Source organism: Cinclus cinclus, chromosome 5 (genome assembly GCF_963662255.1).
Source record: "Cinclus cinclus chromosome 5, bCinCin1.1, whole genome shotgun sequence".
Classification (NCBI taxonomy): Eukaryota; Metazoa; Chordata; class Aves; order Passeriformes; family Cinclidae; genus Cinclus; species Cinclus cinclus.
Genome location: NC_085050.1, coordinates 14011817 through 14033613, shown reverse-complemented (window position 1 = coordinate 14033613; position 21797 = coordinate 14011817). Strand labels below are relative to the sequence as shown.

The 21797-nt window shown below is 34.8% G+C and overlaps 1 protein-coding gene across 3 annotated transcripts in view; it reads left to right on the top strand.

The window, feature by feature from the left end:
- The window catches only part of RAB28 (RAB28, member RAS oncogene family), a 62315-nt gene that overhangs the window by 3747 nt on the left and 36771 nt on the right, over positions 1 to 21797 (top strand). For all 3 annotated transcript variants that reach the window (XM_062493391.1, XM_062493390.1, XM_062493387.1), the window contains exons 2-4: positions 3288 to 3384; positions 8591 to 8679; positions 17191 to 17320. In XM_062493391.1, the coding sequence (XP_062349375.1) occupies positions 3288 to 3384; positions 8591 to 8679; positions 17191 to 17320 (316 nt within the window). The remainder of the gene's footprint in view (positions 1 to 3287; positions 3385 to 8590; positions 8680 to 17190; positions 17321 to 21797) is intronic.

Sequence of the window (21797 nt, the reverse complement as noted above, 5' to 3'; positions counted from 1 at the left end):
ACAACTTAATTCCTATCACTGCTTGTTCAATTGTTCAATAATGCTTGTTCAACATTGCTTGTTCATGGCTATCATTGCTTGTTGAAATTATTGACTTTTTAGTTTATTTCACAGATACTGTTTGCTTTTTTTCCTCTTTACTCATTATGAAGGTCTGTAGGAACAGCATGTCAGCAGCTTATACTACATTGTTGACATTGAAAAATAAAAGCAAGGAACTGCCATGCCTTACATGTAAGGTTAAATTACGTCTTTGCTTCGTTCAAAAAACCTTCCCAAATATCCTATTGTACATTTTTTTTTTATTTTTTCTATTTTTTTTACTGCTATCCTGGTTGCTGTAAATTAGAGCCCAAAGACATTTTCTTGTTTTTAGCAGGGCTTTTTTTTAACACCCTCAACAGAGTATTGATATTTAGAATAGAATGTCGACATTCACTTTGAAATATTTAAGGCAGGTGTGTGAACCTTGTAAACGGATGGAATTTTTTCTGGGAATTCTGCTATGCAAGCTGGTGGCGTAGTTTTAGTAGAGCTGCAAAGGAACAAAGGCCTTCATGCTATCATACTGTTCTCTGACCTCAACATTAAGGGGTGGAACTGTATGGAATGAAGCCTTTCTAAAAAATGGTCACTGATCACTTATTTATTTTTACAACTACAGTTCTACTGAACCGTTATTTAACTTTCATTAATTCTTATATAGATTATATTAATCGTATCCTCAGGTAAAACTGTTGAGCAAAATCTTTTCTGGCAAGCATGGCAGTGAACACTTCTGGGATTTGAAGGGAGTATTTGCATTGTAGAGGCACTTGAATATGCATTGACATAACTTCTTTGTTTATTGTTGTAAAGAAGTTTGAACTGTTGCTCTTGGCATTTTGTGGATAAATGCTTGTTTTGTGAATAAATAGAGGACCCTAGACTGGTAAACTAACACCTTCCTTGAGCTCTAACATTTATTAGGAAAAAATTTAAAAAGGAGTTAGTCAATGATTTTGTGCTGTAAATTCCTTTGCCTTCAAGAGCACAGTGGAGAAAAACTGTTTAAGAGGACTTTGGCATGCTGTTGATTACTTGCTGCTCTTGTAGGTTGGCTGTTAATTGAATGTGTGTCATTTCTTTTTACTAACAGCCCTAGAAGCCCTCAGGGAATATTGAGTGTCACAAAATGATGAACTAATATTTACTGAGCCTTTAAAACAAGAAGGGAGTGGTTACTTATTTAATGAGGATCTAAATTAGTGTGTTAGAGAATATAGAATACTATGATATAGTCAGATGATACTTGAATCTGTACTCTGGGCACTAGTTACTTTTCCAAAAAGGAAAATTTCAAGAAGACTGTGTTCCTGCAGTTCTCATCTGCATCTTGAAGGTCATGACAGATTAAAGATGTCATTGTAATCTTGACGTGCTAACTAGTGGGATTAAATGAATCAGTTTTTCTGACTCTTTCAATACTGTAGTCTGAATCTGTATTGAATTTTATTTTGTGTGTGTTGTTAGTATTACTGTCACAAAACTGAAGGCAGAAGAATCTTCTCATGATTCATCCTCTGTGGTCTCCCCCCTTTGCACAGGGATATAAATATATAAGCATACTCATGATATTTCTAGTTTACTTGCTTTTCTCCCCATTTGTTTTTTTTATTTTTAATCCTCCTGGGGCTTGAGTTCAGTGAAGTAAGTGACAATGTTGCCATAGGCTAACACTGACTTATTGGATTTTTTACTAAACATATCTTCTGATATCAAAATATCATTCATTATATATATAGCAGTGATAGGAATATAAATATGATATAGAAACATGAAAACAGTAAATCTTGTTTTATTTACTTAGTAGCAAATCTAAGAGTTGAATAAATCTTTGCCTATTCATACTAGAGTGTTAATGCTGGAGCTCTGGTGATCATGCTTTAAAGCAAAAAAAAAGGGCTTTTTTTTTCTGTGTACATTTGACATTAGCCTAATTTAGATCTTTGTTAAAACTTCTATTAATGGACCTTGCCTATTCTCATATTTCAGTACTATTGGTATTATTTTGCTGTTGCATTTTTTACTAAATGTGCTCTTAACACCAATTTCTGATAATAGTTGGTGTGATTCATCTCTTCAGGTCTTGATGAATGGAAAACTGGCAAGAAAAAACCCTTCTGGCCTGTTGTGACTTTTCTTAGTGTAAGGTTTTTGTGAGCCTCTTAGTATTTTTCCTTCTCTAAATAGGTAAATAAATACTTGGATTATTTTTTCTGTGGTTAATTTGTATTTTTATTTACAAATGTCATGTCAACAAGAGATTTTCAAGTACACTAATTTGATGTTCATTGTATTTTATAATTTGTAATATCTAGTATTATTTTTTTTCACTATACAAACTTTTTTGTTATTGTACTATTTATGATTATACCACTAATTTCTCCTTTACTTTTTTTGTGGGCCTTTTTCCTTTATTTCTTTTCCTTTCTGCACCCACCCCTTTATTGTCTTTAATGGAGATCTTAAATTGCTACTAAATTGGTACTAATAGAATATAAATTCCTTGCTTCAGTTGTTTGCCTAGGTTAGTTGTATATTCTTTCAGCTGTATATAGTAAAAACTTATTATTAGGTTAAGAGTGTATTGGTTTGTTTTCATAAATCCAATTGAATAAATAAATTTTCAAAGTTCTGCTGAAAGGAGTGATCCTGTAAATGTGCATTCTTAATATGAGTTTAACTTTTTTTTTTTTTTCTTCCTGGTGTGCAAGGAAGTACTCTTCCCATCTCAGTGATCCTGAAACTTGATGTACAGCAGCAGAAATCTTGCCACACTTAGGAGCTCCCTGTGGGTCCTGCACTGTGCACATCTCTATTCCCTCCCAGAAAGTTGGTCTGGGATCATGGTGTTCTTTACCAGGGGATGACCCTTGTTTTGGAAATGAATAGTTTTTAAAAATACTAAGATCTTCAGGTACCGATAGTGTCACCTAGATTTGTGTCAGGTTGAGCATACTATGATACCTCATTCAAATCTGTGTAATATTTTGTAATAGGACTGTTAGAGTTTGTTTTAAAATCAAAGCAAATATGCACCTTGCTTCTTTTTGCATAAATTAGTAGCTTTTGCCACCTCCTGTTATTATGTTGAAACTGACTGGACTGCTTGTCAATCCAAATCCATGAACACTGTTAGCATTCATTGATTTAAAAAGTGCTTAACTGTATTTCATACTTCTGGGTTAACATAAAGTTTGTTGCTGTTAAAAATGATAACTTAATTTGATACTGTTCTGTTTTAGACGTCCTTAGCTACACGTTTTGCTCAAGAAACATTTGGAAAACAGTACAAACAAACCATAGGACTGGACTTCTTCTTGAAAAGGATATTGTTGCCAGGTAAGAGAACAACAACTAACACTGAAAGGTTGGGTGGCAGCAAGACTTGCAGAAACAGATTCTTCGGAGTAATGTGTACTAAATAAGCTTAGTGCAGTAATTTTTATGGCAAAGTAAATTATGTTGTTTGGAGAATATTTTGTTCATACATTCTTGCCAGGTGTCAAAGAGTTATGCATTTGCAAGTTACATCTTTAAGTAAAACACTGAATTCAAATAAAAGGAATGCTGTCTGTATTGTTGATTTTTCTTGTCCATGCTTGAGTGCACTCATTTTCCATGTGGATAGTGTAATACACAACAATGAAATGGAACTTTAAACTCAGTTGAAAAAGTCTATGTGTTTTGAAAGAAATATGTATATTTTTTAATGAAATACACAACTCATATTTGAGTTGTGTGAGAGAAGTATAATGCAGCTATGGACTCGCAGTGCTCTAATATGTGAATGCTGTTTTATGCAAGGCAGCATGAAATTGCTGGCATTTAATAGACCACTAAAATTTAGGGTCCCTTGGCACTCATAAAAATACAGTTTGAGCATTCAAGATGTTTCACTTCATGACGGCAAAGAAACTATTTAGATGCCAGTTGCAGCACACTTCATGGAAAATGCAAAGAAATAATTAAAAGAGAATAATTGCTGGTTAAGTTTGTCTCTGAACAATTGGGGTTAAATATATGTCTTTTCACTGATTTTTGTGTGCTCATATTCTAAGTATGTAGGTATTTAATTAAATTTACTTCTGGATTCAGAAATCAGAATTTAGAAAAAGTTTGTGTAATTATTAAAAGCTGTAGTGAGATTTGATAAAGTTGATGCAAGTTCTGTAGTTCTGTCTTCTCCTTGTGAAGGGAGAGGAGGGAAGCAAAGCCAGAAATTAAGCATTTTATCTGTAACCTGAAGTTAAAAGAAAATGTCTGCAGTTCTTGAACTTTTTTTATTTAAATTATATTGCAGATAATTTCTTGATTATGTTTATGTATTTTCTTAAGTGAAATAGAATAATCTTTTCGGACTATTCCTGTGTTTACTATTTTGGTTTGGCCATTTTGCTGTATGTTTTTTAGTATCTGGTGAGTGATAAAGTACCAAATTCCAGTGCTTATTTCTCCATAAAATCAACAGAATAATTTTTTTATTGTCTTGCTCATGCCTCTAAAAATGCCAGCGTGTATAGTACTTAACAGCAATACTTGCAATGTGTACACAAGTCACGCAGTGTGCATGCTGAGAACTTGTATTTTGTAAGTTTTTTTTCCAGCTGTTAAGCATACAGAATCATTACTGGGATTCTAAATATCCTTGTTGAGTAGAAAAGCTGGAAAATTATCAACTATTGCTTCATTCATTTTTGTTCATAGTTTATTTTCTGTGTGAATTTCATTCATTCATAGTTTATGTTGTAATAAAATCAGAATGCAGGTAAAAATAGCACCAAAAAGTCTGAACATCTGTTTTCTTCAACACAGTAGCATTTGTATTCATATTCAGGAAGACACATTTTTCTGTAGGTTGTCATTCTAGTTTTGCCTATGCCTATATATGTGTTTAGGTATATATGGCTCTCTATGTTCATGGGGAGTGAGAGGGAGGGAGGTAACATTTCTGAATACTGGAATGGGAAGCATTAATTTAGTAAGTGGGTTTTTCTAATTTCTTCATTAGTTCTTGGTTTGCAGAGCTGTTATGTTTACTTGAAAGTTGAGTTGATACCACTGCACAGAAATCATGTGTGCATCAGTAGGAAAAAAAGACTCAATTTATCTTATTCAATAGTAGAATTGATGAACTGCTATGGTTCTGTAATTGATTTTTTTCTTCTTCAATGTAAGCAAAAATTACAGAAGTTAAAATGACACATTTCTAGAATTGCACAGAAGTTTGCATTAGGCTTCATTGAAATATATTATAACTTACAAAATAAAGAACTGTTTTTCTGGTTTTATTTTTTGTTTTATTTTATGTTAAAATTTTTTAAAAAATATTTTTTAAGATAAAAGTGGCATTTGTCTCCAGTTGTTTTAGTAACTAATACAGTTTTGCATTGGAAGTTGTAAATATTTTGCATGGTCAAACAATACAGTTTAATGCTATACTGTAAATCAGAAATACTTTTATCAATTTTGAAAGTTCAGTGTTCAACATTTTTTTAGTGTCCACATGACAAATTCACTTCATGCGGTTTGTTCAAACTACTTTTTTTAAGTGCAAATCAGTTTCATTGTATTTATTGATGCAGAGTCTTGTATAGTCTGGATGCAACCATGGTGTAGGTTTTATTGCTTAAATAGTGTATCTGTTAGTCAGAGGGTCTGCTGATAGAGACTTAAGAGCCATAGTTATATGCTTTTTGGGAGGTTCAGTAAACAGGATTCTTCTGTTAAAAGGATTTTTTTTAAAGTCCTTGGTGTAAAAAGTGGTCAGACTTGTGTTTTCAGTTCCATTTTGACTGTGCAACGCTTTAAGTAAGGTTAACCATTATACCAAGTGTCCTCCTGCAGGGTCACTGCTGCAGCAGCCCTACTAGGTCACTACTGTGTGCAGTGGTGGCTTCAGTTCATACCAGAAGCAATTTACACACTTGCACTGTGCTGCCTCACGTATTTCAGTTTTGCACTTGTGTGCATTTTGTACAGAGCAAAGGGGTGCTGAGGTTTTTTTATTTCTTAATAGAGTATTACATATTATTTTGATGGGATCATTCCATTATTTTTATTGGAGTGTTAAGGCTGTTTCTAAGAATTGTCTTATTATGTGTAGTTTCTTTTTGTTTTGTTGTAAGTCTCTAGTTTTTATGTTTCTGTTAAACTGAAAAAATAAAAGATTTCAACCTTCATGTGCTACTATCCCAGTTGTTAATTAAATACTTGCTAGGTAAATTGCCTGCAACTTTCCCTTTTGTCAGAATAATCCTAATATCCTCTTTCTTCCCCAGAATCAGAGCACAAAGCAAATATTACAAAACCTAATTGGAAAAAAAGGGAAAATGAAGCATTTTGCACAGCAGATGATCAATGTGAATTCAATAGTCAGTGAGGTCCTAATTGAGAAGGAATTCACCTTAAATGAACATACCAATGTTTTTTTTTCCCTCATTTCTTTTTTCTGTTGTTAATGAAGCAGACTAAATAACTTGTAATAGGAGATTTTTTTTTAGTTGGACAATCACAGTTAGACTATTTAACTTACTGCACTAAAATTTCTCAGATCATTCCATGCAGTTATCCAGATACTAAGGCCAGTATGCTGTGCATAATTATTTCCTTAGGAGGAAAAATCACGTTGAAACTTTTTAGAGCACTTGAACACAAAATTAGGCATCTGAAAATTACAGAGTGATAGTATTTATGAAGGGTTTTTTCTTTTTTCTTTTTTTTTTTTTTCCAAATAGCTGTCATGAGTGGCACAGCGACTTTCCACTAAAATACATAGGGGTAGAATACTGTACCATGGTGAGCCTTTGAGCCTGCATAGTTATTTTACCCACTGAGGATGCATAGTCTTTTCAGACTGTGGATGCACTAGTTTATCCATGACACATGCTTTGTGGAAGCAGACTTTCCTGCATTGTTTATGATCATTTATGTTCTAAGCTTTTAAAATAATTAATTAAATAATACATAGTATATGAACTATCAAAACAAGTAAGCTTTTTGTTGATTATAAAAGGTTGCCTTTTTTGATCTGGGGTGTTTATGATGTGTTTTCAAAGCTCTGTGTAGAAATTCTCTTGGTATTATATAAAACTCAGTGTAACTTAATAGTACTGTTTCACATTCATCTCTGTATTTTTGAGACCAGGGTAGCAGTTTTGGAAATCTGCTCTTTTAACCAGATGAAAGCAAGGTGCATTATAAAAGTATAATGTGGTATGTGTAATACCATGAGTAGCATATATTCAGCTATATAGTTATAATTTGCTGGTTATTTTCACCTGGTGCTGTGATACATTTCCTTGGAGCACATTCCCCTGTGTAAGGCGAGCATGTCAGTTATGAATTTACAGCTAAATGGATCATGTGGTGTCAAATCACATTGTCAACTACATAACATAGTTGAATTAACTATATCTTTCTTAGCGAGCCAAAATAGTGTGTTTGTTTTCACTCGATTTGCAAGTGTTGTGATGTGAAATTTGTTGCATTTTGTTAAATCCAGGAGTAAAATTACTAGGCAGTTATGATTATTTGTGACTATGTGGAATTCGTATTAACATGTAAATGTCATGTGAGTTGTATGTGGATGAGAAAAAATTTAGTTGGGCCTTACTCTGTTAGAGTTTGGTGCTCCCAGGTAATCAGTACAGTTCTGAAAACAGTTCTTACCATGCAAAATGTGAGAAATTATACTTTAATATGTCTGTATGTATACGGTACCATGCCTTTCTGTGTGTATTTTTGATCTGTGAGTTGCTGAGTTGTCTTGCAGAATATATATGTTGTAGGATATTAAATAATCTGTATTTACACTGATCTTTTTGTGAGTTTTTTTTTTTTTTAAACCTGTTAACAGTATCAACATAGCTTTAAAATGGTTTAGAGTAAAAAGGAAGGTCTATCCTTAGTGTTGATTCTTTGAAGATGAAATTAGGTAAATCATGTCCAGTTTGGCTTCATGTCTTAAGGTGGTGAGTGGAGGAAGTAATCGTAATTTGCATCCTCAAATGTGTGTCAGTGTTTTAATTTTTTTACTTTGTCAGCTGTATAATTCTGTAACTGTTCACCACTATCAGCACCACTGCCAAATGAAGTTATTATGAAGAATGTTCTCGCTTCTTGATTTGTAAGGAAGATTTGGAGAGGGGGTGAGGAAGGGACACACAGTATGAATAATGTGGCTAAGTGGGCATTAACTGTGTTACCTTTCAGTTCCAAGTACCACACTCTAGAACATTCTTTGTGCAGTTTTACATGTTTTGTCAGTGGGATATATTATATAATTTCTAGCTAGGAATGTTATACTTTATGCAATTCCAATGATTTTTTGTTAATATTAGGTATATTAATAAATAGCTATGGTTTTACTGTATCTTAATGACTCAGCTGGACACAAATTACTTTTTTCCCAGATGATACAATTATTTTTGTTTTGAAATTTATTTCTTGTCCTATTTCTTGTCTACTTCTTAAAAGCTATTGTTGTTGAATGTATTTGTATCTAAATTTTCCAGGTTACACAATATCTGTATAATTTTTTTTCCAGGAAATTTGAATGTAACTCTTCAAGTGTGGGATGTGGGGGGACAAACGATAGGAGGCAAAATGCTGGATAAATATATTTATGGAGCTCAGGTACAGTATAAATGCTGATAATTGTATCTATACAATGATATAAAAATAATTGAAACTTTGTTCTTAAAATTATACATACATACATTATGTACAGCTTTTATTTCAGTCTCAAAAATGTTGAATGTCTGTTCAGTCTAGACTTAATTGATATTAATACCCTACTTTCATTTTGGTGTGTAGCTAATTTTTTAGAGCTGACATAAAAAGCAAGCGTGTGCATTTATAGAACTGAGTAACTCCCAAGAACAGATGGTTGTTTCCAGGCTTTGTGTCTTGAGTTAAGAAAAGCAATCACAGTAAATAGTAAAGGCTGTTTGGTTGTCCACATGGTGGATAGAGTGGCTGCTTTCAGAACAGCTGCCTCCTGGGGGGGGGGGAAGGTAGAAGGAGGAAATTAAGAGCAATCCTACACCATTAAACTCATACATGCAACTGGAGTTATAAGAGGGCAAACAAAAGGAGATGACCAGGTAGCTAAATATTTTTGCAGAACTCCTGTCCAATGAAAATTAAGTTTATATTCGGGTTAACTAAGCAACTTAAAGTGGATGGTACGATTAAGAACTAGGCATTATTACTCTATCTTAAATCATGAGATGATTTCGGAGGATGTATTATAAATGCCAAACTTCTTAGCATAAGTGGTCCTAAAATGTACTCTGTTCCTTAATTTGGAGTTTGTAATGAGAACAATATGCATAACATGCTATTAGATCATGTTATGCAGCACAGGAATGGCTAGTGAAAGAGATGGGGATTTATTAGTTAATTAGATAAAGAGAAGCTTGCCAATGTAACATTTTGTCGCTTTCAAAAAAAGGCAATGTTTTTAGCTGTTGCATCTGTTTTATAGCATATTCTTTTTTTTTTTTTAAATAAAAACCGATTAGCTGACCTGTTACAGATCTACCAAGCAATAGGAGAAAGTGGCTTCCATGACAGAGGGAGTTTGATTAATCACAAATTGTTGCCATATGTCCAAAGTAAATTTAATGAAGGAAATAAAAGGCTACTAGCTTTGTCTGTATTGAATTTGGTGATAAACTTAGGAGTTTCTTACCAAAAATAGCAAGACAAAAAGTTAGTATCAGTGCCCAAAAGTGCATAAACAGTTGATATCGATAAGACTAAAATTTGATTTTTTTTTAGTCATTCAGAACACATTAACAAAAAAATCATATATCCAATTTCTTTGTCTTTAATCTTTCTCTAGTCCTCATTTTAACCCTAATTTTTTAAATTGACTAGTGATTTTTCTCTCCCAGTGTTGGCATGTATTTCCAGTGTCTGTAGGAAGCTTCTTATCATCCATGTTGAGTTCTGACACGCTTTTCTATTAGCTTTTTAACAGTGCTGTTAAAGATGCATAAAACTGTCTCTATTTTCATCTATTCATGAAATGCCATGAATAGTTTGTAAAGGCACCACTTTCAGCTTATTTCAAGGTTAAAGCTTATTTCAGGTTGAACATCTGTAGCTTTTTGTAAGAAAAAGAGGAAAGGCAAAGTAGAACAAGTAGGAGTATTATAAAGGAAAAGTCCTTTAAAATATGGACAAAAATTCCTGTGAATGGACAACAAAACAGCAATAAAGTAATTGGGAAGAGGTAGCATGGAGTTGGAGAGGGTTAAATACGTACAGCCAACTTGATTGCTGTCTGTGGTTAGATGGTTAGCTCTGTGGAGAGGAGAGCAGTGGATGTAATTTATCTTCAGCAGGGCCTTTGACATAATCTCCCATAATGTTATTACAATATGTAGAGATACAGGTGGAATGGTTGGACTGTAAATTTACTGAAAATCTGAATGGACAGCTAGATTTAAAGGTCTGTAGCTCAATGTCTGACTGATTATAAGTTTTATTTCTTACAGGCTGGTACTGGGGTTGTGTCTTTTACTAATTCTTTTAACAATGGAACAAAACATTGTAAGTTTATGAATAGCACCAATGGGTAGAAATGATCACTGTGCTGGAGGGTAAGGCTGCTACTGAGAGAGACCATGACCAGCTGAAGGAGTGGACCAATAGAAACCTTGTGAGGTTTGGCTGATGACAGATGCCAAGTCCTGCACCTGGTACAGAATAATGTTATGTAGCTGAGAATCAACTGGAGAGTGTGCAGTGGAGGGCCACAAAGGTGATTAATTGTCTGGAGCATCTCTCTAATGAGGAAAGGCTGAGAGAGCTGTGACTGTTCAGCCTGGAGAATAGAAGGCTAATCAGTATATATACACCATGCAGGAGGGGTGCAAGGAAGAGAGAACTGGGCTTTTTTGTGTAGTGTCTGTTGATAGGACCAGAGCAATGGGCACAAACTGAAACACAGGGAATTCCTTCTGAACACCAGGGAACGTGTTTTCTACTGTAGGCATGACTAAGAACTGGCACAAGTTGACCAGAGAGCTTGTAGAGGCTCCATCCTCAGGGAAACTCGAAAGCCATCTGGACATGGTCCTGGGCAGCTGGCTTTGGGTGACACTGCTTGAACAGAAGCATTGAACCAAATGACTTCTAGAGGTCCCTTCCAACCTCAGTCATTCTGTGAAATGGCTTTGGAGGAAAAAGTTCTTGGATGGGTGTCTTATTGAAGTGAAAAACTGTTGAATGAGAGTTTGCAATGCATCCTTGCAACAGTAAAAGCTGCATGAGTACTGAGCTGTGTTAGTAAGAATGAAGTATTCAAATCAAGGAAAGTGAATATCATGCACTCTTGACATTTTTGAGGCTGCACTTGGAGTTCTGTGTTCAGTTTGGGGTTCCCTAGTGCAAGAGAGCCTTTAAAATATTGCAGTAACTTGAGTGAAGGTTGCTACAAAAAAAAGTGTATGTGCTTGTGGCAAGTTGCGCTTGATCAGCATGTGTGGTGCAGCTGGGATTTTAAACATCTTAAGGTACACAAGCTGTACAGATACAGATAAAGCAGATTATTTGGATCTGTTGCAGAAATTGTGCTTGTCTGTGTATCTTTCAAATTAAATAATTCAGATTTAAACTACATTTGTGGAATTGTTTGTAGCATACCTATGGTATGTGTTGTGCCTTTATCAAGTATTTGCAGATGCCCATAGCCTTGTGTAGATTTCCATCTATTTGATCATTGTGAGATTCAGAAATCATAAGCTGCTGGATTCTTATTTTTGTGCTCAGAAATCTATGTGTATGGTAGGCCTACTTCTAAAATCCTATGGCCAGCTGGAGATGAAAGTTTAGTGAATTTCCAGCAACCGAAAAGATTATGGTCTACAGTTCACCTGATCTTGGTTGAAATTTGATCAGGATATCAGCAAGAGAAAGTGGAGCATCCTTCTATATTTCACTGCAAAAACTTGCCACTGGAGGTTTCTTTCTCTCTAATGAGAGATGAATTAATCCACTAGGACAGATCTTTTGATTAGGCTACTGTTAAGATGCTATGTTTTGATTGAGATCCCCTATTTATTGTATCATATTTTAAAATAAAAATGGTGGATTTGAGCATGAGAACTTGTGTTCATTGCAGTTGGAGAAATTGCAATTCACTTCTGTCTTGAAGCAGTTGTTTCCCCCTGCACATTTTTCATTTTTTTCTCTGCTATTGCTCATTTAGAATAATGTAGTTGCTGCATCCTATCTTGGTAGCGGAATTTCAGTGGTGGGGCAGGACTGCAAGGTGTGGAGAAAAGAAGAGCCCTCTGTTCTTTATAAATAAAAGGTGTTAATAATCAACACTGACTAAAAGCTGTTTTAAACTACTGCATTTATCTCAGAATTGAGAGATGCTGAGAGTAATTGTGTAGTCAGTTGTCACAGCTGTGATGAGAGTAATTCAGTTATGGCAACTTAATCACAGTTACCTGAGTGACTATGTCCTCAGTATCAGCAAAGACAGCAGTGTATGTGTGGACTGTAAGGTGCTTTAATTTGCAAAAACTCTGTTTTCATCTGCACATTTCTGCAACTATTAAGTTGCTCTTTACTAGATTAATATTCTGTGACTAGAAAAAGTACTCTAGAATTTTGGCCTGACTTATCTTAAAGTATTAAGGAAAATACGAGAGTTTAGTTCCTTGATGCAAACATCGGTCATGGGATGAGGGTAGCTGAGGATAAATGAAGAAGAAAACATATGTTTTTAATTATAGTTTTCTCTAGCTTCCTTTTATTGTAACAGATCTTGACATAAACTTGGCACATCTTAAATTTTGATTATCAGTATGAATATGTTGCCTGGTTACAACACTTCCATACTAGTACTTCAGTTTTGAAATAATGGTGCTGCTGTTTGTGTGGTAAATCTTTCAGAGGCACTCCCATATCTTTCAGTAATTGCTGCCCCTACCCACATATCTAGTTTAAATTATCTTTTAGATCTGGCATATGTTACATCATAAATTGGTTTGTTAATGGGAGTACTGCAGACACTGTTTTCTCCAGGGAGCAGCAAATAATTTCTGCAATATTCTCAGGTTCCAGTGACCTATTTTTGAAAATGCTCTATAATTCCAAAACAAAAAGCACTCACATATGCACTAAAGTAGGCAAAATGTCTCTCTTACTAGAGTATAATTATGCAAGCAGGGACTATTTGCCATGTTGCTGGAGACTGGAGAATCAATCTGCTGTTCTTGACATGTTGTCTACCATGTGTTTCAAACCTTTTACATGGCAGGGAAATACAGTACTTTTGTGTAAAAATGCCAGTGTTAATTTCCCTCCTTAATTCCTCACACATAATATGGAAACAACAGCTTTTATGCTGTCTACTTAGTCTGTACTCCATATACTGTAAGTTTGTGGAAAATATTATGTATTTTTTAAAGCAATTATTGCATTTCTCTGTTAAATAAAAGAAAAAGGTGAAATAAATTTTAGCCATGGAGTTGTGAGTAGCCCTTCATTAATTATCTATATCATACTATCGTATGTAAGTAAGTTTCTTGTAGACCACAAGCTGTTGTGGTAAAAATCTAAGCACAAAGTATTCTTTATGACCTGGATGCCATGCTGCCTTTTTTTGCGTCTCTGTTTCTTAAGTGCAGCAGATATTGACAAGACTAAAAAAAATGTTTAAGAAAATAATGTCTTTAGAAGGAGTGTTTTAGATCACAGAGAAAGGGACCAAAAGGAAGTTAAGCCAGCTCTATTTGCTAACTTTGTTAAATGATTTCTGGGGTGGTAATTCTGTTTTGAATACCCTTTCATCCAAAGGGGTAGGTAGGCTACAGTTGTCTAGAGGACATGAAGCAGAGTAGAATTTCTCTGGAGAACTGGTTAGAAAGAGTTGGCTAACCTTAGATTCTCACACTTTCTTATATTTTCTCCATCGAACTCTGATTAGTGCTGAAGATGGTTTAGATAATCTGCTTTTCTGCAAGTTGGTGAGAGAACTGAGCTGGTGAAAGAAGCATTGCTGTGTGCTCTTTACTAATTTAGAGCTTTCAGCATTATGGCTGGCATTTTTTTTAACCTATACCATACCTATCCTTTAGATTGAGTTTCTTTTCCACTGAGCGTTTAATAACACAAGTATGTCCTTCCTAGAGCAAAACTTAGATTGTGAGACAATTACATATGTGCCCAGGCATTTGGGTAGTTATAAAAATAGGAGAAATTAACTGAGATTAATTTAGAGATAGAAGATAATAAATTGTACCAAAATTGGAGGAGGGAAGTGGATGTTTAATATTAGATTTGATTGGTAAAGAAGGAAAGATAGCAAGGGAAAAGTTTAGTGTCATAATTCTTAATCTCTTTGAAGGAACTGATGAAAGCTCTTCCTCAGAAATCAATAGTAACTATATAAATATAAGGAACAAAAATTCAGGTTTGCCAAGGAGCTGATAACATTGGAGGAAAGGAGATAGATTGGTATTACTGTCATAAGAAATTAGGAGTTGGAGGGATCTTAACAGGATCTGTTGCCCTCCTTCAAAGTTATCCTTGTATAATGACTTTTAGCAAACTTCAAAAAATTTTCAGTGTTGGTGACTGTTATAGGTGGTGTATTTCAGACCTTTGCTCTTCTTTCAGTCTCCATATAGGTTTTTTATGTTTATTTGCTTGTTTTTAGTATGTACCCTCAATATAATCTTGCTGTGAGTTAAACCTATTGCTACATGTTGTATTGATCCCAGATTTGTAAGGAAGTTCAGGGTGGAAGGGTGTCAGGAGGTCAGTAGTAAAACACTCTAAGTAGGGTCAACTGAGAGAAGGAACTAGGCTGCTCAGGGATTTATTAAGTTCCTGCTTGTAAACTTCTAAGGATGGAGTCTGAGCAACCTCTGGTCAACCTGCTTTATTTTTCTCATGGTGAAAATGCTTAGGTATGGTTTGAATTTCTCTTATTTCAGCTTATGCCCAACTGAGTTTTATCCTGCCATGCACTACTGTGAAGAGCCTGGCTCCATCTCCTTCATGGCTTTCTTATGGGTATGGGAAGGCTGCTTTTAGGTTCTCCCAGTGCTGCTTCCTCTCCGTGCTGAAGACTTTGGGTTTGTTCATCTCTTCCTCATAAAACAAGAGCTCCAGCCTCTGATCATCTTGCTGGCCCTCTGCTGAAGTCACTCCACTTTTCTGATATCTTGAGGGGCGTAAAGATGTGTTCTGACTGGATGTATTCTTTTAGATGTGATCCAAAAAAGTGCTGAGTAGAAAAGTTCCCTGGACTGGTGGCTGTACTTCTGCTAATGCAGCCCAAGATCACATTGGCCATCCTTGCTGCCAGGGAATGTTGCTGGTTCAAATGTGGCCCGCTGTCTGACAAGACCTGCAGGTCATTTCCAGTTGTTCCCCAGCCAGTCATGTATTGCTCCCCTCAGACTGTATTGTTCATTCCTTCCCAGCTGCAGGACTTTGCACTTATCCTTGTTGAATGTTGAAAGGCACCTTTCACCCGTTCCTTGAGCATATCTGCATACTCCTTTGTGGTAAACCTGCCCTCAGGTACATTGGCTGGTTTTCCCAATTTAGTGGCTTCTGCAGACTATATATAAAAGCATATACAAAGAGAACTCCTATTGTCTTCTCTTAAAACTTGTACCAGCATCATCATAAGTCATGCATTTGTTGAAGCAGTCAGGTTTTTTTTTCCCCACTTTTTTCATGTCAGTCATGGTTTCCAAACCTTTGACACTGTTACTAGTATACCCTTTTTTGGCATTCAAGTGTTCAAAAATGGATGCATTATTTCACCTGGAATATTTTATGCCACTGTGATATTTGCAAAATTAGCACCACATATTCAGCTGTGAGCTGTAACACCTTGATCCTATTCTATGGAACTTGCTACAAAGCCAGATGTTTCCTATTGCACACTTGATTATTGCTTCCTTTGAAATTGTCATGGTAGTTACTGAATTGCATCTTATTATTTTTACACTGTGTTATCATAAAATCTAAACTCTCCTCAAAAAGTCTTGCAGTCTATACTAGTTTGTTGTCAAATGTGAAATTATTAAGTAAGTGTACACTCTGTTTTGTGATCTAAGGCGTTCCTTATGATCTAAGGCACTCCTTTTAACTATTGGTTGAAACTGGGCCTTGAAAAATGCCTGAGAAAACTTGAAAAATCTTTTCTATTGGCAGTAGGTCATTGACTCAGCTATTTTTGTATGTATTGTATTGTTCTTTTCTGAATATCTGTGAGTATTTCATGTGAGAAACAGTGTGCAGATGTAGGTTTTTTTTGGCAGGTGTGAACTCCATGAGAAGAAGTGTGACTGAAGCCAATTCTGACTTTATTCCTTGTTTATAAGATACTGACTTTAATAGGGTGTAGTGGGAAGCAGGGGCAGAAGATTCAAGATCTGAGAGGTGGTCTTAGAATTGTGGAGGGAAAGGAGATAGGACTGTTAATGGGCTGTTCTTTATAATATTGGATATTTGTGCTGAGGAATTGTCAGCAGTGTCTGCTTTGAGTATTTGTTACCTGTAGCTTGGCCCAAAAACTCTGAAATATATGGCAGTCCTTTTTGAGTTCTCACTATATCTTTAAGTTCTCTTTTGAAAGTTGAAAGCAAGCCAATACTTGTCTTCTATGCACTGAAGGAATGGAGTCTGGCCTTTATCCCCAAAAGACACTAGAAATATGACAGACAATGTGCAGAAATGTAAAACTGAACTGCCTTGTTTTTTTTTTTTCTGAAAAAGGGAACATTGAAACTGCAACCAATATTACTTAAAATAAAAGACCTTCTCTAGTGTAATTTTTATCTTCCTATTAGTGTGAAATGCTGTTTTGGGTTTATCATAAAGTTTATGCAGTTTGTAATATTTCTGATATAATTAATTATGCTCTTGACTGTGCTGCCATTTTGTTTTCTGAAACATGAATTTTGGACACATAAAATGCAGGAGAAATGCTGAAATACTGTGTATAGTGTAGAAATCTATAATTGAAAGATATGATGACTTGAAAGATATGATGCCATTATTTGTTAATGCTCTATTTTATGACAATTTAGACTGATGCAAATCTTACCATATTACCTTCTTAAACAATCTGTAACATTTTAAACATGTCTTTTTATTTAGGGTATTCTCTTGGTTTATGATATTACCAATGGCCAGAGTTTTGAAAATTTGGAAGACTGGTATAATGTGGTAAAAAAAGTGAATGAAGAATCAGAAAGACAGCCACTTGTGGCCTTGGTTGGAAATAAAAGTAAGTTACTCATATTTACATAATAATTGAAATACTCTGGATGTGGTTTGCTATTAAAGAAATAACATAGGGTATATATATTTAGCAAAATGCAACTAAATACTATCTTGTGTATTTTTGCTGTGTACAGATGACATATTTGGGTATACTTCAGGATTATGGCTCTGGGCAGATAGGTTATGTTATGGGGCTTGCTGCATCGTGCTTTGCCTAGCCTGCAGCCTGTCTCCATGTGTCCTCTTTGCTTGGAGAGCAGCGTGTAACATTAGAGAGATCACTCGCCCATGTTTGAATTTGAATCAGGATATAGCTATGGCATGTGTCTGGAATGGAGAACTGGGGAGCATTTCTGGATGTAGTGAAAGGTATATTTCATAGTTCTGTATGTGAAGAGACTGCTGGATTAACCATCGATATATTTTAAAAAATTATAGTATGCGTTAGGCATAATACTTATAGGAGTTGCTTATCAGACTTTTTTTTTATGTTATCTGTAGTTGTTAGCATCAGGTGACTTTCTTTGTGGTGTTTTGGGATTTTTTAAACCTCCTTTTTGTAATCACGTAAGTGTGATACAATGTTTTTCTTTTGACCACCAAAATGTGTTGCTTTATAAAATCATCATTTAAATAGTTTCTTAATTAGATGGATTCCAAATTTCTCCATTTCCAACTAAAAAATCTTACACAAACATCCTTATGAGCATATCTGATGTCTTGATCCTGGCTTTCTTACCCCTTTTTCTGTTGAAGATGATAAAAGCAACATATACAAATTTTAGAAACAAATGGTAGAAGCAGATACATAATTTTAAAACAGTATAAATATATTTATTTGAACAACAGAAAAATATTTGCTTTTTATTCACTTTCCAAATAATTTGTTTCTATGTTACAGTGACTATGTCATGAACAAACCTGAGAAAAGGACCTTATGCAGCAAGTTGGAATTATTTAAAGTAATTTAAAAACAATGTAGAGACAACGCTTTCATTCAGAACCATTAATTGTAGTATTTGCTACATTGATGCAGTAACATTTTATGTCATTAATTGTGAAAGACTAATTTCCTGTGAAGAAAACAGTGAAAGTCTTAGAGTTACAATATATAAATAGCCCTTCTGAAAGTATAACACTGACAGTGTTGTACTCTACCAGACCAGAGTCAATAATACAGATTCTGTGGAAATTCAAATGAAAAATATTTTTCACTGGTTTCTATTTTGTTCCAAAATTGTCCTTCCTAGCTGGAGTTGTGCAAATTTTACGAAGTATTTGCAGTAAGATACACTGTAACATGGTATTAAAAAGTTCCTTTGCTAAACTGGCACAATAGATGTAGAAAATGATACATTGTTTTGATTTGGAGGCATTTTGTTTCCCTTTTTTTTCCACATACACATGCCTCCAAATCTTTAATATCCAAGTGTTTTCTTGGGAGCATCTGGAAATAGAATCTGGTTTCCTAGGTGAGTTTTCAGATAGAGGCTGACTAGTGACAGGGCTTTCATTTTATGAAAATAGCAGCTGAAGGAGCTGTGCTTTCTGCCTTGCTTTCCTTCAGAGGCTGTGTATAAAGAAAGGCAGCAAAATATTGATTTCATGTGATGCTAAGGATGTTTCTTGCTGTTGCACATGTTGAACATGTAGGTGATACTGTTCACAGGGGGGTTTTTTGCTTTATTTCAGGATGATAAGAATTAAGACTTTGAAAGTATATTTCTTTATTGAATTCTATAGTAGGATAAGAATATCTAGGAGGGTTTCCACCCCAATACTAAAAAATTAATAGTTTGTGAGAGGAAAGTGTAGCAAGCTTCCTGTATACATAAATTGAAAACAAGGTGTTTATATAGAAGCATGGTGTTGACTCTCATATATTATGAAGAGATAAAACTACTGGTACTGACAAATCATTGAGGAGGAATCACTCTGTTCAACTTCTTTGCTTAGTAGGTGATAAAACACTCATATGCAATGCAAGAGCAATAATAGGTTAAGAGCCAGGAAAAGCCATTTGATGAATTGATGAACTTGACCTCATGCATCACTCAGGAGAAATACTCCAGTGAGTGGTTTCTGTCTCAGGATTGTACTTGGATTTTTTGAGCTGTACATGTCTTTTAGGAAAATATCCAGGTAAGCTCACTGAAAGACCAGAATTGTCAGTATGCACAGGCAAGCTATTCTCACACTTAACTTTCTTTCTGATAAAAGCTTTTAAAATTTGCCAAGAGTGCAGTTACTTTCATTTTTAGCAACTGGAAAGCTTTGGGCCAGTCTTCGGATACCTTGATAAGAATTTGGAAGCTCAGCCTCTGTTTTGAAACTTCAGTTTAAAGTTAGTTACCTAACTTGGGCTGTCCTTTGTCTGTTTTATCTTATTAGTATTGTCTGAAATACATGTGTGTTTTTTCCATTTTGGGGGAGATATATGTGGATTCTCTCTAGGGATAAAGCTATAGCTTGGAAGACAACAAAAATATTTTTCTATACAATATGATACAGAAAATTGTACACCTGAATTTTATTAAATGAAAACAATTTCCCTGGGCAGTTTTGTCATTGAAAGCAAATTATTTGATACTTTGCAGTATATGGCGCATAAGTGTTCACTACTGTTAAGTCATGCGGTTTTATGGATAATTTATTAGTGGTTTCTAGTATCAATTAGTAGTCATTCTGTTAAATGTTAAGTTTGCAGGGATTTCTCTAGTATTGCATAAAACTTGAAGAAATTGTTCAGAGCTGATGTAAATGAATCAGTGCTTGTTTTCACTGTTCTGGTTTATCGTGCATTGCAGTAGATTACCAGCCTGAACTCAGTAAGCTGCTGTGTCTGTTTAAAGCATGGTAGTTAACTTCAGAGTGGTGTCAAGCTATTAAAATGTCCTGTTGTGATTGTAAGAGGTTAAGATTTACTCATGAAACATTGGAAAGAAAGATAATTTCTACTGTAAAAGCTCCAGTCAGTTGCTGGTACCTCACCTATCAGAGATTTAGTTGAAAATAATAGAGCAGTATGAATTGACACCTAAACTCTGGCATTCTGGACCTTCCCACCCCTCTTTTTTATTTTCTTTTTTTATTTTTTGGTCTGTTTGTTTGTTGGGTTTCTTTCTTCTTTTTGTTTGTTTGTTTGTTATTCAGTACTAGCTAAAGTGAAGCACTGTCATTGCCCACTAATTTATTAAAAATAATTGGGAGAGCAAGAGCTTCAGAGATGCAGATCTCTATTGTAAAACCAGTACTTATTTAAGCTATTCTGGGTTCCTCCTGGGTGCTTAGTTTCAGTTTTCATTCTTTTTTCCTTCCTGCATGTTTTTTTTTTCCCATGGCTTGTCCTACATATTTGGTCAGAGAGAGCAGAAAACTGAATCTAGATCTTGCCCAGACTTGCTTTCTGCATCTGTGTTCAACTATAAATTGTCTTTCCACAGACTTTTGTCTGTGCGTTTGGTGAACAACAGAAGGAATTACAAAATTTAATGTAGAACTATTTTTTCCTATTAATTATAAGTCATAAGATTTTAATAATCCTGAACTTTACAGCTGATATTGAATCTCAAATTTGACTTTCTTAGTGACTTACACTGTGTTATTTTATTCTTATTGAATATAAAGTATGTTTGAAGTGTGCTTATAGCTGTGTTGCTAGTACCACTTGCTTTGCACTGCTAATTGGGGAGTTAACCTTACTGTTAATTTTAACTTATTTTTTAGAGTTTCTATGCAATAACTCAAAACTTTTGTGTATATGTTGCTGTCAAATACTTTGATTTGTATGGTATAAATGAAACTATAGTTATCAAGTGAATAAATTTGTGTTTTGTGCACTTAGGATCTTTGCTTAAATTAGGTATTGATAAAGTTCAGTGATCACAATGGATCTTCTAGTCATTAAGTGTGAATTAGGGAGGGTTTACCATGTTTTGTATGATTGATGTGTTTTCTTCCTTTCTGCCTTGACTGCTTTATATATTTTCTTCTGCACTAATCTATAAGCAGTCTCCTCAAGTGTCATACCAGCATTTTCAATGGATATATTGTAAACAAAAATTAACCCAGGTTGCATGGGAGCTATACTCATTTTGATTTATAGCTACCAAGTTGGTCTTAGGGCGGTGGTTATCTGTAGCTTATACAGGGGGTAGGAATTATCAGGTACCAGTGTATAGTGGCTAGATGAATGATTTCTGTTCTTAGAGATATTAACCAGATCCACTCCTCAATAAAGACTAATAACTCAGATTTTTAAACAATCTTCATGACAGATGAGGGCACAGAGGAGAATGCATCAACACTAATTAAGAATGTTGACCGTTTGTTCGTCTTAGTCATGATTAATTGATCTTGGAGTGCTATCTCTGAACAGGAAGTGGTATGCTGTTACATTGTGAAGTTTAAAGGTTACATTTTAGTGTACCCTTTAACTTACCCTTGTATACAACATAAAATGTTTTTACCTATCTTATCTG